Here is an 18,711-nt window from a genome sequence, read left to right as displayed (position 1 = left end):
CAGGCGGCCCGCTTTGCAGTGCATGGACAATTGAAAGAGCTCCTCACTTAACGGAACTCGTGCCTGTTTCCGCAGCATGGGCGCGAAGCATCAGAGTGAAGAAAACACCCCAATCAATGCATCGCTGTGACGTGTGCCTCATAAAAGCCCAACTGTATCCTGTCTATACAAACACCCGCTCGAGAGATCCTCCTTCAATTTATACAAAACTTTAAAGCGACTTATTTACTTCAAGTCATATCATGGCACCTGTGGGTTTTCCTTCTCGCTGAGTTAATTTGCCACTGGCGACGCTAATATTGTCGCGTGATTGCAGCATCTTGCCCATGGTGTAGGATCCAACGATTCAGCTAATTCAGTACGTCCCTGACTGCACCAGCTTTGATTCGGAACTTCCAACCCATTTTACTGTATGGCAGGTTAACGATGATGGCCACGCAGGCATCGCCGGTTCAGATGACTCTGTGTGTAGCTCACTGTAGCAATTTTTTGATTTCTCTAACCCAAGTCATTCTTTCATAGAGTGCTGAGGATGGCGCGACCTACGTTGGCAGTATGGTATGTACTGTTACTGTGTTATCAGTCTATCCTGCTGACACAAAGTTTAGGGAAGTACTAGCAAACGCTCCATAGCCCAAGGAATCCATGCCTCGATCGACTACAATGACAAGCCAGATCAGTCGGAGGATGACAGTAATGGGGACTCAGACGCTAGCTACGATGCCGATTTTTGGACCGAGGAAGAATATGTTGAAGCCACCAAGGAAATTCAGAAGATTTGCAAAAACTCGAAGCATGTTTCGCAGTTTTTGCGGTTTGGTAAAGTGTTCACTTGGCCACTATGCCATAGCATTGAAGTATTATCTCAAAGGTGGCGCTGGTTATAAACTCAGTGTCTCTCACCAATTCGAGAGCAGTTCTGAAGTAGCTCGCTGCGCAGTTCAACCTGGTAATATTGATGGTCTGAAAAAGATCGTCAGTACTCGATTTCTGAGTGGATTTTTGTCGAATTGAACGTTGTTTAGGTGAAAGTCTTCAAGACATATGATAAAGTGAAATTTGCGGTGCGTATATTATTATCAGTCCTTCTCACCATTTTCATGCCTTTACCTAGGTCAAAGGGGGTGGACATTCCACCAATCCTGGCTTCAGCTCCACTACAGGGATTCAGATCTCCATGGCCAACTTCAACGAACTCGAATATAACAGCAAAACCCAGAATCTACGCATTGGAGCGGGATGCCTCTTCGATGAGGTCTACAAGGAAATAGCCCAGTATAAGCGAAACGTCGTCGGTGGGGCAACCGCTGCTGGTGTCGGAGTGGCTGGTTGGCTACTGGGTGGTGGTTACTCTCTCTTGACCAACCAGTACGGTCTTGGAATAGACAATCTAGTTGAAGCTGAAGTCGTCTTGTGCAACGGAAAATCAGTGAAGGCATCCGCTGAACGCAACAGTGACCTTTTCTTTGCTATCAGAGTGAGTTTATCAAATGCTCAGGTATCATCCTAGTCCTCACGAAATAGGGGGGTGGGAACAACTTCGGCATTGTTACTTCATTCACTGTCAAAACCTATCCTCTAGGGCCTATATATGTCGGTGTCTATATGTTTTTTTACCGTGTCTTTCATGCTGATCTCGTGTTGTATGAACAAATCAGCGGAACATGTTGACGTTTCCAATAGATAAGGCCACAAAGGTGAAGGAGGCAATTATGAACCACATTGATAAGTGCAAAGACAAGAAGGCAGCGATCGTTGCTGCATACAGACATTTCTGCATCCGCGGAGAGCAAGAGGTATGTCCAACCCCTGAAGTTTGTTGTGCTCTGACATTAACTGTCGACACAGCACAAGATCACTGTTGACCTTTTCTATGATGGGCCGCTTCCTTCCGACAATCCTTTTGAGGAGCTCCTCGAAATCTCTGACGAAAAATGGATTGATCACGAGTTCCAGGACGGAGTGGACAAAAAGCTTTCTGAAAACTTTGCATTCATGGACCAACTTTTTTCCCATATTCATAATCCCTCCCGTATCACTGCAGCGCCGTTGCATTGTCCAGTTTATGGGACGCGGCTCTCTCTACAAACATACGCAAAGAATCCCCCTAGAGCCGGTGTCGGGGAAGAGAATGTTAGGTATGTTATGAAACAATTCTCTCGACGTTCGGCTCACTCACACTCCTAAAGGGTGCGTTGGGGGACCGTGATGGTTTCGCACTTTACCCGAAAGCTCTTAGATGAGATAGAGGACCAATCGAAGGTACAATCATCCTTAGTGTCAAAATGTGTAAATGTCTTTCTCATCGCTCTTATTCTCAGCTCGCTGCCAGCAAGATGAAGGACAACCAGGGAAAGACAGCCGTCATTGATATTTGGCCATTCCTACCGTCCATGTTTGACACAAGTACTTCCGCCGCCTGGCCGCACAAGAAAGGCCAGCCGAATGGGCCATTGCTCGTTTGCTTCCAATGGGAAGGAGAGAGCAACGATATGTACTGGATCGGGCTTATGATGCAGATCCTGCAGTCTATTCAAAAGGTGGCAGAGGCAGAGGGGTGCACTAATGACAACTTGCCAAAATATTGCAACACCTCGCTCGCCGATACTCCAGTCAAGGACATCTACAAGAAAAATTTGTCAAAGCTTATGACAATCCGTGCAAAGTACGATCCTGACGACATGATGGGGAGAACTGGCGGGTTTAGGATTCCTTTGGCGTCGCAGTGAAACTCATCCATTTTTAACACCTACTTTCCGCACCACACTGCTTATGTCTGCGAAAACGTAATTCTAGTTTCACCAGTGTTTGTATATAGACAAGCATTTAATGGCTCAATGAAATTAATCTGTGCTTTGACTAGCATGGCAGTTAGTGCCAGCTCGAACTGATACATACCATAACTCAAGTGTACTGTTGGTTTGTATGTATGGAAGGGCTTCTACATAATGATAGAGGCCTTGAGTGTGACCACCAGGATCACTGCAAACAGTGACAGTTCCCAGCAGGCAACTGAGGCTGACTCGGAGCTGCTAAATATTTTGAGACTGCCACCGCGACGCAGTATCCATTATCCATCCGACGCTCGAGTATCAAATCTGATTCAACCTGATTACTGACGATAGAGCGCGATATTATGATCGCTGTGTCAGGAATCAGGATGTACATAAAAGCACGCAACGTAAAAGCTTATTAGACTCAAACGACATCGTGGGAAACAAGACCACCTTTCTGTCATCGTCCACGACTGTCTACAACTGATCATTTGCCAGCAGCGGAATATTCTAATACTTGTCGTCTGTAGTTTTGAAGGATAAACACCAGATGTTCACATGGATCGCCCGGTGACGTCCAAGCCACGGGGAATCTGTCGGTACTACACAACCCCAGGGGCTGCTACGCTGGTGACGATTGCAAGTTCCTCCACGGTGCTGAGGAAAAGCTTACCCCGCACGACAAATCCAAGGTGTGCAGATATTATGTTCAAGGCAAGCAACGTGCAGTTTGATGATGGTAGTGAAACTGACCGGATTTCAGGACACTGCACCCGAGGTACTCGGTGTTGGTTTCGCCATGAACTTGCGAAAATCCCCCTTGATGAGGAGCTAAAGCACTTTGATGAAAATATGTGTAACATATGCATGGAAAAACCTCAGACATTCGGTCTTTTAAGTGAGTCGCCATCTTGACTTTTTGAACGTCTTCTGGTCTTCTGACATTGTCCCCCAGCTGGTTGCGGCCATGTATTTTGTCTTCAGGTCGATCTATCATTATTGCTCTTATTGTGCAGAAACTTACGCTGTTAAGCAGTGTATTCGCCAGTGGCGAGAGCCACAAGGAAAGTCGTCGGACATGGTGATGTCAGGAGTAATAAAACGTTGTCCTTACTGCCGCAGTCCATCGCGTTTCATTACACCATCCACACATTTCTTTCCTCAGGATCACCCACGCAAGCAGGAAGTGATAGACAGTTACAAGAATAGCATGGCTCGTGTTTCATGCAAGTTAGTACGGTCTACCTATATTCCTCTCGCCGGCCTGATCGCAATCATGTAGATACTTCGCCGAAACATCAGCCTCTGGCAAGCCCTGTTGCCCATTCGGTCTCGATTGTTTCTACCAGCATCTCAATCCTGATGGTACACCACACAAGGTTCCTATACGGAGCAAATCACTTCATGAAAGTATGGCGTCACCTGCATCTTGTGCCTTTATATTTATGCCCTCTCAGGTATTTAGGAGACAACAACGGCAGCGTGGACACACGTTTACCGGGTCTGCTTCAGATGCCGATCTCGCAGATCGCCTTAGGCTTCTGCAGAGCATCCTCGGAGACCCAACGAATAATCTCCATGTCACTCTCAGCTTCGTCCGACAACATCTCCCAGCGTTATTGAACGGTATGGATGCGGAGTCTGGTGCAGCCACAGATGCTCTTATGGATGATGACGACGACGAAGACCATCAGCCCTTCGAATTACTGGTGAGCCTTTTTTAGGTCACTTCGTTGCATGACATGTGTATGTTTAGTAGCTCTGACTCTACCATAGGCGGAGAGTATAGTTACAGAGCGGTCACTAGAATTTACGCATTTTGTGGCTCCTGTTACCCACGTATCTCTCGCTGTCGAGGAAAGTCCGCATCCACCTGTCGAGAGTCCCGTAACCGTACCCACTGCTTCAATACCACCTAGGGCTAGGAGTGCATCTCCAGTCATGGGACCCTCAACAACACCTCCAGTGCCTTTGAGGCCGTCATCCTCTGCGGAGGTTTCTGGACCACTTCCTCACAGCTTCCTTCCCTGGGCAATGCCCCGCACACCGTCCCCTCGTCCCTCATCAATCTCCCCAGCCTCCATGACATCTACCGTTCAGCAATCAAATACGTCCAGGTTCAGTACCGTACTGAACTCCCGCAGCCGAGAGACTATGATTATCGACATCGAGGACGAAGACGAAGACGATGACGATGAAGCAGAGGAGGATGTCTCGTTACGTCCCCTTACCTGACAACGACAGTGACAATGATAACGACCCTCGTTTATCATCTACATCTACTGTGCATGACCCACCAGAGAGCAACGAGTCGTTAGCAATGTCTTTAGGAGCTGCTGAAGCACCAGCAAGCAGTACAGGGGAGCAGACGGCACCAGCCGCCCGGCCGCAATGCGAACACGATACGGATCCCCCATTTGTCACTGATGGCAGAGGCAGAGTGGTATGGAGCAGGACAGTACGTGGTCCACCTCACGCTCAGGTTCAAGTGGAGGCTCGTGAGCGACACCGCTCAAATTCTGCCATCAAAGCTCGACGTCAGACATCTGAGACTGGAGCAGCTGCAACAGATGGACGAGGTCGTATTGTTCCGACAGGACAAGAGGGATCTGAGGTCAATAGCAGGACCAGTGGCACGGAGACGGAGACTGAGGCAGAATAATCACACATAACAATGAGAAGTGTTGTGTATTATATACATGTGTGTATCTATAAACTTGTAGTTGTGCAGCATTTCCAACAAATGCATATTGGGTATTCAAAAGTAGTCAGACAAGAAAATATTTGTGTATAGCAAAATAGCAAAACAAAAAACGGACGTCGTATACTGGTTCACGGTAAATCACTTTCGTCCACATTCAAGATAAACTTGGTGTAGAAACGAACACCTTCATTCAAGCTGTCTGCACGGAAAGCTGGTTTGGGGAACTGCATGAGCGAGGAAAGTAACGTAACACTATGGAATACTTGCCTTCATTGACAGTGTGTTCTCCATTGAAACGATCGGTGTCAAAGGACGGCGAGAAGCGGAAAATATGCTTGGTCAAATTCCAGTAGAATTGTGTGTCTGAGACCACGTGAAGAGATAATTCGTTATGAGTAGATCGCCGTTGCTTACCAGTGTTGCCTGGTTGACACCATTCATTAAAATCGTGCAGTACAAACCAAACAACCAACGTACCAATAGATAGAGAGGGTATGACCACGACCTTGCTGCTATTGCGGGCAGGGGAGCTCTCAAAAGCAGCTTTAATGCTTCCTTGCAAGAGTGCCCAAGGACCATACTCGATAGGCGTCACAGGCGAAGGTTCTAAGGCCGTCCCGAGGAAGTCAGACAGAACGACTTGGCCAGCACCACCATAAGTCACGTTGCTGCCAAACGCGACGAGTGCGAGGTCATACTTGGTTGCCAACGGGGTCAAAAGGTCGGTCATGTGCTGCTGCAGTTCGCCAACAGAACTAAAAGTAAGAAGTGAAAAAAGTCCTAGAAGCAATACAAAAGAAGCAAGACCTGTGTTCTGCGATGCGGTGATTGACCACTGCGCTAGCACGCTCTGGGAGAGCGTTAACTTTCACGCCACCTTCAACGAGGTCCACGGCTTGTGTGGTCCCGAGCATTGCTTTGTACAGGGGATCCGAAGCCAGAAGTCGCTCTTGAAACACCTTCAGAGCCGCATCATCTGCAACCGCTTTTCTTGCGAGCTTGCGCAAGTCTTCCGGGTACATTGGATTGTAGGCCGCAAGACACTGCGTTGTCGCAAACGGGGTTCCTGTTCGGGAAAGGCTGGCTTGGTGCGGGCTATCCTCCACTGCTGTTATGAAACGGGAGAGGAGACCGATGCTCTGTACAGTACTGCTGATCAATTATCAGCAAGAAGGTGGCGATCAACACGCACAGTATGAGAAGGTGGTACGCTTGAATGACCACCGAGAGTTGAAACCGTGATCTTTACATCAAGATATCCCTTCTCAGATATCGAGGGAGTCGCAAAAACAATGCCGCCCATGTCCGTGTAAAGAGCTAATGCAGAGTTGAGTTGTGCCACTTGCAACATTTAGTCCACGTACCTCCTTCGTCAAGAAGCAAGGCAAAGGAATCGCGCCCGTACGTTTCTTCCAAGTATCGAGCAAGATGACCAGCACCCTGAAGCGACCTATCAATAATGGAACTTGTTTGCAGAGGTTTTCCTGACCTCTATGCCTTTGGACTCTTCGTCGAATCCATACGAAAGTATAAGGGTGCGTGCAGGAGAGAAACCTTGCTTTAACAAGGAATTGATGGCAAGCAATTGTCGTATCAAGTCGCTTTTGTCATCGCAAGTACCACGACCCCATATCCACGTGCCTGTGATAATACAGATGCAAGCAGCACCTCGCGGGGTTGAAAGTTTGCCTACCGTCATAGTACCCTGAATACGGATCATGTTTCCACTCTTTAACTGTTTGACCTTCAACTGGCACAACATCTAAAACAATGTCAACCGAGATTCAGTGGAATGTTCAAAGAAGAATAACCTTGATGAGCGGTCAAGATGTAAGGCTTTGCCGAAGTTGATCCCTGCCAGTGAAAAACCAGACCATATGTGTTGACTTTGGTGACATTGAGGGACTCGTAACTAGAAATATAAAATGAGCTATGAAATGACAACTCAGAATTGAAGATCCCGACGTACACACGAGGGAACGAGGCCTCAAGAACTCGGTGAAGTTTTGCGAATGTATCCCATCGGCTGTCTTCGCCAACCGGTCCATTATCGTCGTACGATTCAGTCCTAAGAGCGCGTCTATGTTTCCACAGTGATATGCAACATTAGAACTTACGGTACACGGACTGCGTCTCCGAGGGCCTGTATTGCTCTTTGCTTGAAGTCTTCTGAGCTGTATGCTACATCCAAGTCTTCACTGAGCCCATGATGCTTGGTTGGATGTAAAGCCATCCACTGGGGGCATGTGGTAGAATTAACGCCCGGAGGTAGGGAACCTGCAAGCCCGTTACAAGGACCTGCAAGCCAAAAACGAGGAAGATGGCAGGTTAGTAAGAAAGCTGAGTCGCAGAACTTATAGAGCACTAGTGAAATGATTATCAGGCTGCACACCAGCACTCGAAATGCGAGCAGCAACCTAGACCAGCCGCTTTCATGCCAGTGCTTCCTCGATGTTCTGCCAGTGAGACGACATAAATCTGATTGTGCGGGGGCCATACGCGAGATACGGTGTGACTCTTCGGGAAGTTGAATGAGTGAGGAACAAGACTATGACTCGGAGTGGTATCTACTAGGCAAAGCTGTCACGCATTCTGCGCGGCAGCAACTAGCTCTATTCACTGACTCAATTACTTGATCGACGGAACCGAGTCTTTGATTTTGCAAGAACGTGACCTCGGACGCGTCTTGCACTGCCACATTAACTTCCTTTGCCTAATCGAGGCTATATATACTCTTATGCTCACACCACAGCATCCGTCGGCAGATCAAAGTCAGATGATGCAGATAATGACATGGAACGGCGGAGACCCGTGAAAGGGATAAACCATAACACGGAAGTAAATCCTCGTGAGCCTCATCTATGTACATCGATCCTTACCAATAGTTTATCTCCTGCTACCAGTCCTCAGGGTGTTTATCAAGATAACGACCATGTCTCTCCCCTCTCCAGCAGCAGATCAAGCTTATATGAATGTCTCCGCCCTCGAGGCGGGAAGTTTACGTGTGCCCCTACAGATTGTCGTCGCTGGATCATCCCCAACAGATGCCGTTCGAAATCCCTCACTTGCATTCTTGCTTCGCCACTCAAAAAGTGGTCATCAAGTTGTTTTTGATCTGGGGATACGCCGAGATATATTTTCTCTGCCTCCCGCAGTACAGCGGCGCATCCAACATTTTGACTTCCAGCCGGAAGTTCCACAAGACGTGGCAGAATCATTGAAAGCAGGTGGAACGCAACCAGAGCAGATTGACACCGTCGTTGTCAGTCATCTTCACTGGGACCAGTGAGTATGGCCTTCTTTGAAGACTCTGCTGATCAACCATACCAGTATCGGTGATCCAGAGCCATTTAAGAATGCTACTTTCGTCGTCGGTGAACAATGCAAGGAAATACTTGCAACAGGTTATCCCGTGACAGAAGACGCCGGATTTTCGTCAACTGCCATCCCCATCGAAAGAACCAGATTTCTTTCTGAGTTAGACATGAATTCATTCATTGGACCATACTCAAATGCCATCGACTACTTCGGAGATGGAAGCATGTATATAGTAGATGCTCCAGGTTAGTGCATTTTCGCACACCCTTTCGTTGACATTCCCATCATCTTGCTATGTGCAGGACACATTGGGGGGCATGTGAACATACTGGCGCGTACATCTGCTGAAGGGTCATGGATACTCCTCGGGGGTGATTCTGCAGGAGACTTCAGATTGATCACAGGAGAAAAAGAGATCGGACACTACACCGACGTCAATGGGTGCTTTAGATGCATCCACGCGAACAAGGAACTCGCACTGGAGAATATTGAGAGGATCAAGGGATTGCTCAGCAATTCGAAGGTTCAGGTGCTGATTGCCCATGATGTTGTTTGGTACGAAGATAACAGGGGCGGACCAGCTTTCTACCCTGGTATTATTCCAGCAAAAGCATGATCGTTGCAGAGATGACATACCACAGCCGATTTTGTCAATCGCTACTTAATTAGATGGAAACATCATTCTACTGAAAGAAATTGCACTACCTCCGTGGTAACTTTGTTACAATTACAAAGGTCATTCATTGCAACCGCGTACACTCAGCATGGCGGAGTAGGATGGAGATTTCTGAAGTCGATATTCCCAGATAGTTCTGAATACCTCCTTATTTGCTCAAGCGCTCAGGCATCGTCACGTTCCGAGAAGGTATATAAATGGGAAAATCATGTGTGAGCATTCTGCCACTCCGCTTCCCATCGTCGATCAAGTCAGGACAATGGCATCAACTGGGCTGATGCTTCCTCCGCCCAGTGTAGACCAGCCTTTCATGCATGTGTCGGCGCTTGAGGGAGGAAATATTCGCATCCCCTGCGATTTGGTTGTGGACGGAAACTCACAGGGAGAGTCCATCTCATGTCCATCTCTTGCCTTCTCACTACGACACTCCAAGACCAAGTCATGGGTTGTCTTCGACTTAGGTATACGGCGCGACCTCGAAGGATGCACCCCTCTCTCCCAGGAGCGCATCAAGGTCATGGGGTTCGCCCCTGTTGTCAACCAGACAGTCGCGGAGTCGCTGGTTAAGGGAGGCATTTCCCCTGATCAGGTTGAAACTGTCATCGTTAGCCACTTGCACTGGGATCAGTGAGTGTTTGGGAGAGCTGACAGATCCAAAAAAAATAAAATAACTGTTCTTTATTAGCATCGGGGACCATGAGCCATTCACCAGAGCTACATTTGTTGTGGGAGAAGGGTGCAGGGAACTTCTGGCTTCAGGATACCCTATAGACCGAAACTCCCTCTTCTCTTCGACCGCTCTTCCGCATGAGCGCACTAAGTTTCTTCCTCTATCCGACTTCAGTCTCCCCATTGGACCATTTCCGCTTGCATTGGATTTTTTCGGCGATGGCAGCATGTATGTGATTGATGCGCCAGGTTTGTGGTTTGGAAATCCTTAGAACATATAACCTAACAAGTCAGCGTTATAGGGCATGTAGGAGGACACATCAACATACTCGCGCGCACCTCCTCAGATGGCGCGTGGATTCTCCTTGGAGGGGATTCCGCTCATGACTACAGATTGATTACGGGCGAGAAAGAGGTCGCACATAGTATTGATTCATCAGGTCGCGTCAGGTGCATTCATGGAGATAAGGAAAAAGCGGTGGAGAATATTGCAAGGATCCGGTCGCTGTTGGGAATTCCGAGAGTGCAGGTATTGATTGCTCATGATTCGAAGTGGTATGAGGAGAACAAGGGCTCCGCGGCCTTCTTGCCTGGTATTATACCGCCATTGGCTGCATGAATATCAGTGATCAATTTACTTACAATTATCCTCTTCCATGAGAGACGATGGACGTCGCTCTGGATGATAGAGTAGAGTCTCAGAGAAAGACAGATATCAGGACAACAGGCTACATGGCCTACAAGACTAGGTTAGAACTACTGGTTGTAGGCTTGTAGCCAATTTAAAGGTTCCCACGAAGCAGGTCAAGTTGTACTTCGATGGTCCTTGCAGAAGGAGGAATGGCCTCGTGTGAGTCGTGTCTCGCATTTTTGCCAGCACGGCCCTCCAACGCCACCGTGTACGTACGGTCTTAACGTATTTTCTATTTCACTTGCTCCATCATGGATAGTTCGTCTGTCCTGAGCGACGACGATTACGATGTCATTTCTAACCCTGGTCAGCGCTCCTTGGAGTCCAGCATTGCCGACTTGCATCATATTCCATCCTTGACTACTTACGAGCTTCCCCCGTCTGATGCAGCCAGGGAAAGACTCAGTGCGGTGGCACTGAATCCTGTGGATATACAGGCATATGTACAGAATGCACTTAAAGTGTCTAGTGCAGGAAAATACCCACGGGACAACAGGACTCTGAGAGTGTATGTTGACGGCGTATTCGATGTGTTAACTGTTGGGTAAGTATGCCACCAGTGCCAGTGGATGATGCACAATTACTAAAGTCCATCTAAGGCATGCACATCAGCTCCGTCAAGCGAAACTCTCATTCCCTTGCGTACATCTTATTGTCGGGGTGCTTTCGGATGAGCAATGTCGAGCTCACAAAACGACGCCTCATTTCTCACATCTCGAGCGTTGCGAGCTTGTGCGACACTGTCGCTGGGTAGACGAAGTGCTACACGACGCACCATGGACAGTGAACGATCGCTTTATTATCGACAAGCGCATTGACTATCTTGCTTTGGAGGAGGGCTCTTCTGTTAACCCTGAATTTGACAAGGAACGACTCAAGGGATATGACTTAGCGAAGAGACTAGGTATAATCTATCCCTTCTCACAAAAGCGGCACATACTGAACAACTTAGGACGAGTACTACCCACCCGAAGGACTACCGGACTCACTGCCGCTCCGCTTTTGGTTTCTTGTAATGCACCGGAAGACATCCCACCATTCCAAGAACTTGCCGAAATGGTGCTAGAACAACCCGGCCACAACATATTTACGCACCCGCCTCTGAAAACTTCTACTACCACGTCCGCTGACAGCAACACTCATGGCCTCGAGGCCCTTGGGGCGATGGAAGCCCTAGAAGCCATGTCGAACGAGCTGGCGGAGAGGTGCGCTCGGAAGCAGAGGCAGCCAGCCAGAGGGTAGATACTGGGGAAATTGATGCGTCTCTGGGCATTGAGATGCTCACACAGTAATTATGACGCGCTTTCGCACCTGTGATGTGTTGCTACTTATGTTATCTAGCTGTTCTTGCTGCTTTGTCATATTGGTCCATGGTCCAACACTTTTTCTGGGTATACTTGACCTGTCATGGAATTTTGATCTGTTTTTGGGACTAGTCCTATACCTAGTGGGCGGCCTGCACCTTATATTCGTCACAATATTCTCACTGCACAGTTGCTACACGGCGCCCCATGCATAGGAGTCCATAAGGCGCCGCGTCTTAAAAGTATCCCTTCCCTGACTCCCAACGTTAGTGGAAGAGGCTCTTGTCGAACACAATCAGTTTTCATCTTTCAAAACCTCTGCCGGCCAATGTTCTCGCCTTTTCGGTTACAATCATTTGACACCCTATTTGCTAGAGGTTGTCTTTGTGTCCGTCATTCAGTTCTCGCTTTGCCCCTTTTTTCCGCTATTCATGCCTCGGTCACCGGGCCACTCCTGCACGGTGTCTTGAGCTTTCCGTTATGGAGTGTTCTAGAATTTCGCTTTCATCTCTGTCCAGTGCCCGGGTCTTGCCGCAGCAACCGAAAGTAAATAATTTTTTGTTCCGCCTCGGCGTCGACATGAAGCAGCAGCACACGCAAACTATACACATCAGAACGTATCTTATGGCTCGGTCTGCCGCTTCCAATTCTTCCAACCTTGTCGAAGCCTCATTAATGGACATTCCTTCGGTTGTTGGCTCTTCCAATATGACTGAAGATGACTTGAAAGCTAAAGATTACATCATTTTTCGTCTGGTGGTGAATCCCGACAGAAAGTTTTGGTCGAGCTAATAAATTATTTCAGTTTAAGTACTTGTACGCACCTCGGGATAGTATATCTTATGTCTGAGACAACCCTCGCAAGGCGTAAAGGTGAATCCCTCGTCGTTGCACTCAGCATTGTTGAAGAAGTTCATCAAGGTTGCAATTATCGAGCCGTTTCACTATATTTTCAATTTGACGGTTTGTCGGTCATATCTTAACTAGTTGTTCGGGATTTTCGGATGTTCAGCTTATATCTCAGAGGGAGCTGACAGGCTATGTTCCTGGGATCAAATACTGATATATTTGAGTTTTTGATGAATTTTTGACATGTTAAAAACATGTTAAAAATGTGTCAAAAACCCCAGTGTTCAAACTTGGGAGTTTTTCATGGAGCCCTATCATGAATGAAGAGTCCTAGTGGCTATCTGTGCCATGCAAATTTGTTGTCATTTTTTTTCTGGTAATTTTGAAATTTTTTGGCAATGGTTTGAGGGTTTAAACACATTCTGAACTGGAACTGAACCATTCTGAATGCATTCAAAGGCATCCGGTCCAAGGTTTGGCCACCTGAACCTGACTGAACTGGACTTTGGCAGCACTAGCCTTTACCAAGGCCACCTCCATCTGAATTCTTGAATGTTGAAGCAATCAATACTATTACATCTCACCCTGATCTGTTTCGAGTCTCTACACCTATTAATGTTGATGTCTTCCAATCTATGTTGAATTGAAGCTGTGCATCATCCTAATCATTCATTCTATCTCTCTGTTTGTGTGGGGCTCTGAGAGGGTTTCTGGCTGTGGGCCAATACTTATTATGGGGATTACCCTATGACATGGGAGGAGCCCACTCCTCTTCCAACTGCTGAAATAGAACAAGTCTTTCTTTGTGATCAGATTGTGAAGGAGGTTCAAGTCAGGTGATATTCTCCAGATTTTGGACCAACCTTGCTGCCTGGGATGTATTTCATGCTAATTCATGTGGTCCCAAAAGATGGAGGAAAGTTCCAGCTCATTACCATGCTTATGATTACCAAAGAAGATATAGCTGGGGTAATGTTGGATAATGTTTAGCATTTGGGGAATGCTTTACATCAGTTCAGAGCTCTGGAGGGGGATGGACCTCTAGTGATCTGGAAGGTGGATGTCTCTGAAGCCTATTGACATATGCCAATGCATTCCCTCTGGCAAGTCAAGCAAGTTGTCTCTTTTGAGGGACAATGACATGTTGACTGCTCTAATGTCTTTGGAGGGAGAGCCTCTCAGTGAATTTTCCATGCCTTCATGTCCCTAGTCATATGGCTTGCAGTTTTCATGCGACTGATTCTTACTTATATTTATGTGGACAACTCATTCTCCTATGCCAAGCTCCAGGATTGTTCTTATTATGACAAGTACCAGAAAGACTTGCCATCTGACATGGTCAAACTCCTTTGGCTCTGGAATGAATTAGGAATTCCACATGAGGAGCAAAAATAAGTTTTTGGGTCCCCTTTGGCAGTCATTGGTTTTGATGTCAATCCTCAGTTAATGTGGGTCACACTCTGTAAAGATTCAAAAACTCATTTGGTTGCTGAGCTGCATGCCTTTGCTTGTCATTGACATAGGCAAACATTGTGGGAATATGAGCATATTGCAGGATCACTAAACTGGGCCCTTAATGTTGCACCACTCCTGAGACCTGGTCTCACTGCATTATATTGCAAGATGGAAGGTAAAAGTCAAACTAAAGCTTTAGTTTGGCTTAATTGTAGTATCATTGATGAAGTCCTATGGGCAGCAGAGCTTCTTGAACATTCAGGTGGGGTCTACCTTCTGAAGTCAGTATCATGGAACTTGTCTGATGTTACATCTGCATGGAATGTTCTATGTATGTACTGTGATGCTTCAGGCATTGGTTTAGGTTTCTGGTACCCTTCCTTGAAACTTGGTTTTCAGAGTGCTCTTCCATTATGTCAAAACTCAGATATCTTCTACCATGGAGCCTTGTGTGTTGCTTCTGCAATTCACAATGCTCTCTCATGCCTTCCATCTGGCCATCTTCACAAATAGTCTCAATACTGTGGCCATATTCAACATCCTTTCTTCAGGTGCTGGGTATAATCATCTTCTACAATTTGTTGACCTTATCCTTGCCACTTCTGTCAATTTTTGTGTCTTCCACATCTCTGGCAATAGGAATACAGTGGCTAATCATCTTTCTTGGAACTGTGGATGGGAAGCTCTAGCATGTGTCCCAGATCTATGAATTCTACCTTTTGAACCCCCTTGGAATGTGCTGGGGGCTACAAAAAAATGATGCCAACACTGCAGAAGGCCAAGCAACCTGATAGAGAGGCTTGGTTGATGGAGCATCTTGCTCATGAGCACTCAATCAATTTGGGAATGGCTATGTATACTTCTGCTCTCAACTCCTACCTGACTTTCTGCAATCTTCATCATTTTCCTATTGAACCTATGCCTAGACACTTTGTCACAAGTTCCAAATACAAATCATTATTCTTTTCTTGGCACTCATAAGAAACCCTTTAAGTGCCCAGAACAAGCACCTGTCACAGTGCCTACATCAAACCCTAACCCTACAATCTCTGTCCCAATACTTCTACAACCAACATTTCTATTAGTGCCCACAACATCAATCATTCCTATCAGTGAATATGACTTCTTGTCATATGATGTATCAAGAACCTTCCAGAACCTTTCTGCAGCAGCCATGTGTATCGTAATATCATAGATATTTATATCATTGTATGACTTCCCTTCTATTTAATGATTGGCTAGTAGTTAGAACTCAGATTGAATCTCCATCTCCAACATATGTATATTTGTAGTCAGTAGTTCTTTAGTCCAAACCTTCTGTCTATACATTGCATATTAGCCCAAGCATCACTGCTCAATATCATCTCTTTTATTGTGATATCCTTTGTTTGAGTCCCAGTCTCTGCCCTTGCATTAATTTGTTATAAGGGGTTGTGACACACTCTGTCTTACTGTGTCACCTTCATGGCAATGCATGTGAACCCTCATTCAGTCAACAATTACCTTTCTGGGATTTGCAGTCTGCTGGAAGAGTATTTCCCAGATGTACAGTGGCTCAAAAAGCTGTCCACATGTTTTTGCATTTTTTACTATTTACAATATTGTGTGAGAATACATAAAGACCTCAGTGACATGCTAATACCATATTGTAGTGCTGCTTCAGGGCTTTGGATTGAGCACCACATTAGTGAGAATCAGAGGAGATATGGTGGAGATACAAGGCTTACAAAATCATGACTCATGTGGACAGTTTTTTGAGCACATATTAAAACTATATAAATCATCATTTACTGACACCATAACAATCATGCCACCATTAAATAAATTATAAAGTGGTGTCATTATGTCATTTTAAAACCATATCTAACTATACAAACCAAAAATTTCCATATGTCATGGTTATATTCACCATGAAAGCCAGCCCCCCTGCTCAAAGGGATAATATCCTCTCTCTTTCCTATTCTGGCCTCTCTGCTTGTCAAATTTCCTCTAGAACTGGAGTATCCAAGTCCACTGTGGCCAAGTTCATCAAAGAAAGTCACACAGACAAGGAAAACTTCTGTGAAGGGCATCCATCCAAGCTCACCTCTACTGATAGGAGGCTATTATTCAACATATCACTACAGGAAAGGCTGATAATGCTGTCCAGGTCACCTATTACATCAATTCCACCATCACATTCCCTGTCTCTTCACACACTGTGAGAAACATTCTCAAGACAGCTCATCTCAGGTCAGTAACAAGGAAGAAAAGGCTCTCCTCTCTATCACACATATGCAGAGAGGACTAGCACCCTTCTTGTTTCATGTATATACCTTGCCATCTGACCTAATCCTATTTATTGTGGTCTTATATGATCATATAACATGCTTCCAGTCCATGTAATCCAATTCTGATGGGCTAAGGCAAAGGTTAGTCATCTCTGCATATGTGTGATAGAGAGGAGAGCCTTTTCTTCCTTGTTACTGACCTGAGATGAGCTGTCTTGAGAATGTTTCTCACAGTGTGAGCACTACAATATGGTATTAGCATGTCACTGAGGTCTTTATGTATTCTCACACAATATTGTAAATAGTAAAAAATGCAAAAACATGTGGACAGTTTTTTGAGCCACTGTAGGCACCTCATGTACCATTAAGTCCACAGCATGCTTGCAGTATGCCGTGGGCGCTCATTGTCTTCTCTCACAATGGTGGCAGACATGACATACTGTTGTGCTGACTCAGACATATCATGATGATGGCTGATTTTGTGTCTCAGACGACAATGTTCATAACCTTCAACAATGCTTTGTCTCACTGCCTTGTGGACTTGTGTGGCAACTTAATGACTGGTACATAGTCCACCCACCAGACATCAGAGGCTCATCAGTATTCATGCATTAGGTTCCAGGCTGTCAAGTGTGGCAACCACTCCATGGGAGCCCTCTACATGACCTGCTGTAACAATCCTTGTGGTGTCTGCTACCTTACCGAAGAAACCTTTTTGACTATGGTCATCCCTTGACCAAATGAATCAATACTCACGCAACTCAACAAAATAATGGAAAAATTTGTGGTCAAAATGACTGAACTTTATGATGGTGCATATTCACTCATCTCACTATACATGTACTGACTTTTTATCAAACAGGGTGGGAGTTTTGTATATATGGACATGAAAACAAGTACCCCATCCATTCAGTTCTCAATAGTGAAGTTTCTGATCTTCCAGCAAGTTGCAAAATTGAAGGACTTGCCTCTTGGTGATCTTTGACAGTTGCTCACAGCATATGGTTTGCTTGGGTGAGTTCTTTGATCTGTGGCTTGAATTCAACTAATTCTCTACTCTGCAGCATCATTTGATCAACCTTCTCAGTGAGGTGCATGACAATGGCATCAAGATTCACAAGTTTATCTGTAAATGCAGCACTAGGAACTCTTGAGCTGGATAGTGATGTTGTAGCTGTGCACTGTGAAGGTTTGGTGTCAGTTGAGAAGCCTGGGTGATGAGCAGGAGGTATGTCAGGAGTTTGAAACTGATGATTGGTGCTGATGATTTGAGAGGTGGTGCTCCTAGTAGATGATGTGCAGTGGGTTCAAATGAACTGTTTGTGCTTGGAGTTACCGAATGTGCTTGACTCACAGTCGCTGCATTAGGGGTAGGACCTCACATGGTTAAAACAGGTCAAGAAGGGGCTGAGACTGGTGTATGCAAAGCAGAAGCACTCCCATGCCCTTGGGGATGCATATATGCTGCATTTCATAGGGGACCACTGTCTTGAATAGGTTGTGTGTTCATGGCTGAGTCATTTGGTCAAGGCTGATGTGGAGTCCATATCCTGAAGGCTTGGATCAATGACTTCATCACTGACATCTGCAGTTGCTTGCTCGATCTTGCTCATGGCCTCACTCAAACCCTGATCCATCCACTCCAGCTGCATCCTGCAGGTCAACTCTTTGGATTCAGCAACACTCATTCCTGGTCAAAGGGTTCTGCTGCTACTGGGTTGTGATGATGCAATGGGGATGGATTGGAAGGCTGACAGCCCACCTCCTCTGTCCCCTCCCACAGGCTGTGTTCATTTTGAGCTGGATGCATTCCCTGTGGTTTCTGATACCTTCTTCTTTGCCAGTGAACCCAGTTTAGCAGTGCTCAAGGGCTTGAAGGGTGTACAAGAGGGTTTTTTAGACATGTTTCAGTGAGATCCCACTGTGTTCATGGTTTGGAAGGCTGCTGGATGCTGATACTGAGCATACAAAATGGTTTGGAAGCAGTAAAGGGTAGAATGG

The 18,711-nt window shown here is 46.2% G+C and overlaps 6 protein-coding genes across 6 annotated transcripts; 5 read left to right on the top strand and 1 right to left on the bottom strand.

Annotated features, from left to right (window-relative positions):
* Positions 1–326: 326 nt before the first annotated feature.
* BJ212DRAFT_1486611 (uncharacterized protein) lies at positions 327–2,729 on the top strand (the record flags this gene model as incomplete). Its single annotated transcript, XM_041341139.1, has 12 exons — positions 327–331; positions 380–464; positions 523–558; positions 609–819; positions 872–975; positions 1,026–1,064; positions 1,115–1,477; positions 1,525–1,593; positions 1,659–1,796; positions 1,849–2,138; positions 2,190–2,262; positions 2,322–2,729. 12 exons carry the CDS (start codon positions 327–329, stop codon positions 2,727–2,729), a joined length of 1,821 nt encoding a protein of 606 aa, XP_041186962.1.
* Positions 2,730–3,391: 662 nt separating this feature from the next.
* On the top strand, positions 3,392–5,457 carry BJ212DRAFT_1393300 (uncharacterized protein; the record flags this gene model as incomplete). Its single annotated transcript, XM_041337099.1, has 8 exons — positions 3,392–3,488; positions 3,538–3,672; positions 3,730–3,758; positions 3,811–4,004; positions 4,057–4,139; positions 4,168–4,184; positions 4,232–4,483; positions 4,551–5,457. Coding segments are annotated over 8 exons (1,266 nt in total), but the record flags the coding sequence as incomplete, so codon positions are not given.
* BJ212DRAFT_1393291 (uncharacterized protein) lies at positions 5,458–8,158 on the bottom strand. The gene is made up of 12 exons (XM_041337098.1): positions 7,596–8,158; positions 7,448–7,546; positions 7,290–7,390; positions 7,172–7,240; positions 6,968–7,119; positions 6,843–6,918; positions 6,671–6,795; positions 6,286–6,617; positions 5,956–6,233; positions 5,893–5,901; positions 5,746–5,841; positions 5,458–5,689 (listed from the first exon to the last, which is right to left on the bottom strand). The coding sequence occupies exons 1-12, from the start codon at positions 7,973–7,975 to the stop codon at positions 5,607–5,609; spliced, it is 1,800 nt and encodes a 599-aa protein (XP_041186960.1). The 5' UTR covers positions 7,976–8,158; the 3' UTR covers positions 5,458–5,606.
* A 70-nt stretch (positions 8,159–8,228) lies between these two features.
* Positions 8,229–9,508, top strand: BJ212DRAFT_1393289 (beta-lactamase-like protein). Its single transcript, XM_041337097.1, has 3 exons — positions 8,229–8,763; positions 8,809–9,041; positions 9,099–9,508. Exons 1-3 carry the CDS (start codon positions 8,411–8,413, stop codon positions 9,410–9,412), a joined length of 900 nt encoding a protein of 299 aa, XP_041186959.1. The 5' UTR covers positions 8,229–8,410; the 3' UTR covers positions 9,413–9,508.
* Positions 9,509–9,731: 223 nt separating this feature from the next.
* BJ212DRAFT_1486607 (beta-lactamase-like protein) lies at positions 9,732–10,760 on the top strand (the record flags this gene model as incomplete). The annotated part of the gene is made up of 3 exons (XM_041341138.1): positions 9,732–10,099; positions 10,158–10,390; positions 10,444–10,760. 3 exons carry the CDS (start codon positions 9,732–9,734, stop codon positions 10,758–10,760), a joined length of 918 nt encoding a protein of 305 aa, XP_041186958.1.
* A 189-nt stretch (positions 10,761–10,949) lies between these two features.
* BJ212DRAFT_887882 (uncharacterized protein) lies at positions 10,950–12,269 on the top strand. The gene is made up of 3 exons (XM_041344275.1): positions 10,950–11,376; positions 11,432–11,736; positions 11,785–12,269. Exons 1-3 carry the CDS (start codon positions 11,084–11,086, stop codon positions 12,072–12,074), a joined length of 888 nt encoding a protein of 295 aa, XP_041186957.1. The 5' UTR covers positions 10,950–11,083; the 3' UTR covers positions 12,075–12,269.
* Positions 12,270–18,711: the final 6,442 nt, after the last annotated feature.

Source organism: Suillus subaureus, assembly GCF_016647635.1.
Source record: "Suillus subaureus strain MN1 chromosome Unknown BJ212scaffold_57, whole genome shotgun sequence".
NCBI classification, from domain to species: domain Eukaryota; kingdom Fungi; phylum Basidiomycota; class Agaricomycetes; order Boletales; family Suillaceae; genus Suillus; species Suillus subaureus.
Note: the sequence above shows the minus strand (reverse complement) of the source record. Positions and strands in the feature narration are given on the sequence as shown.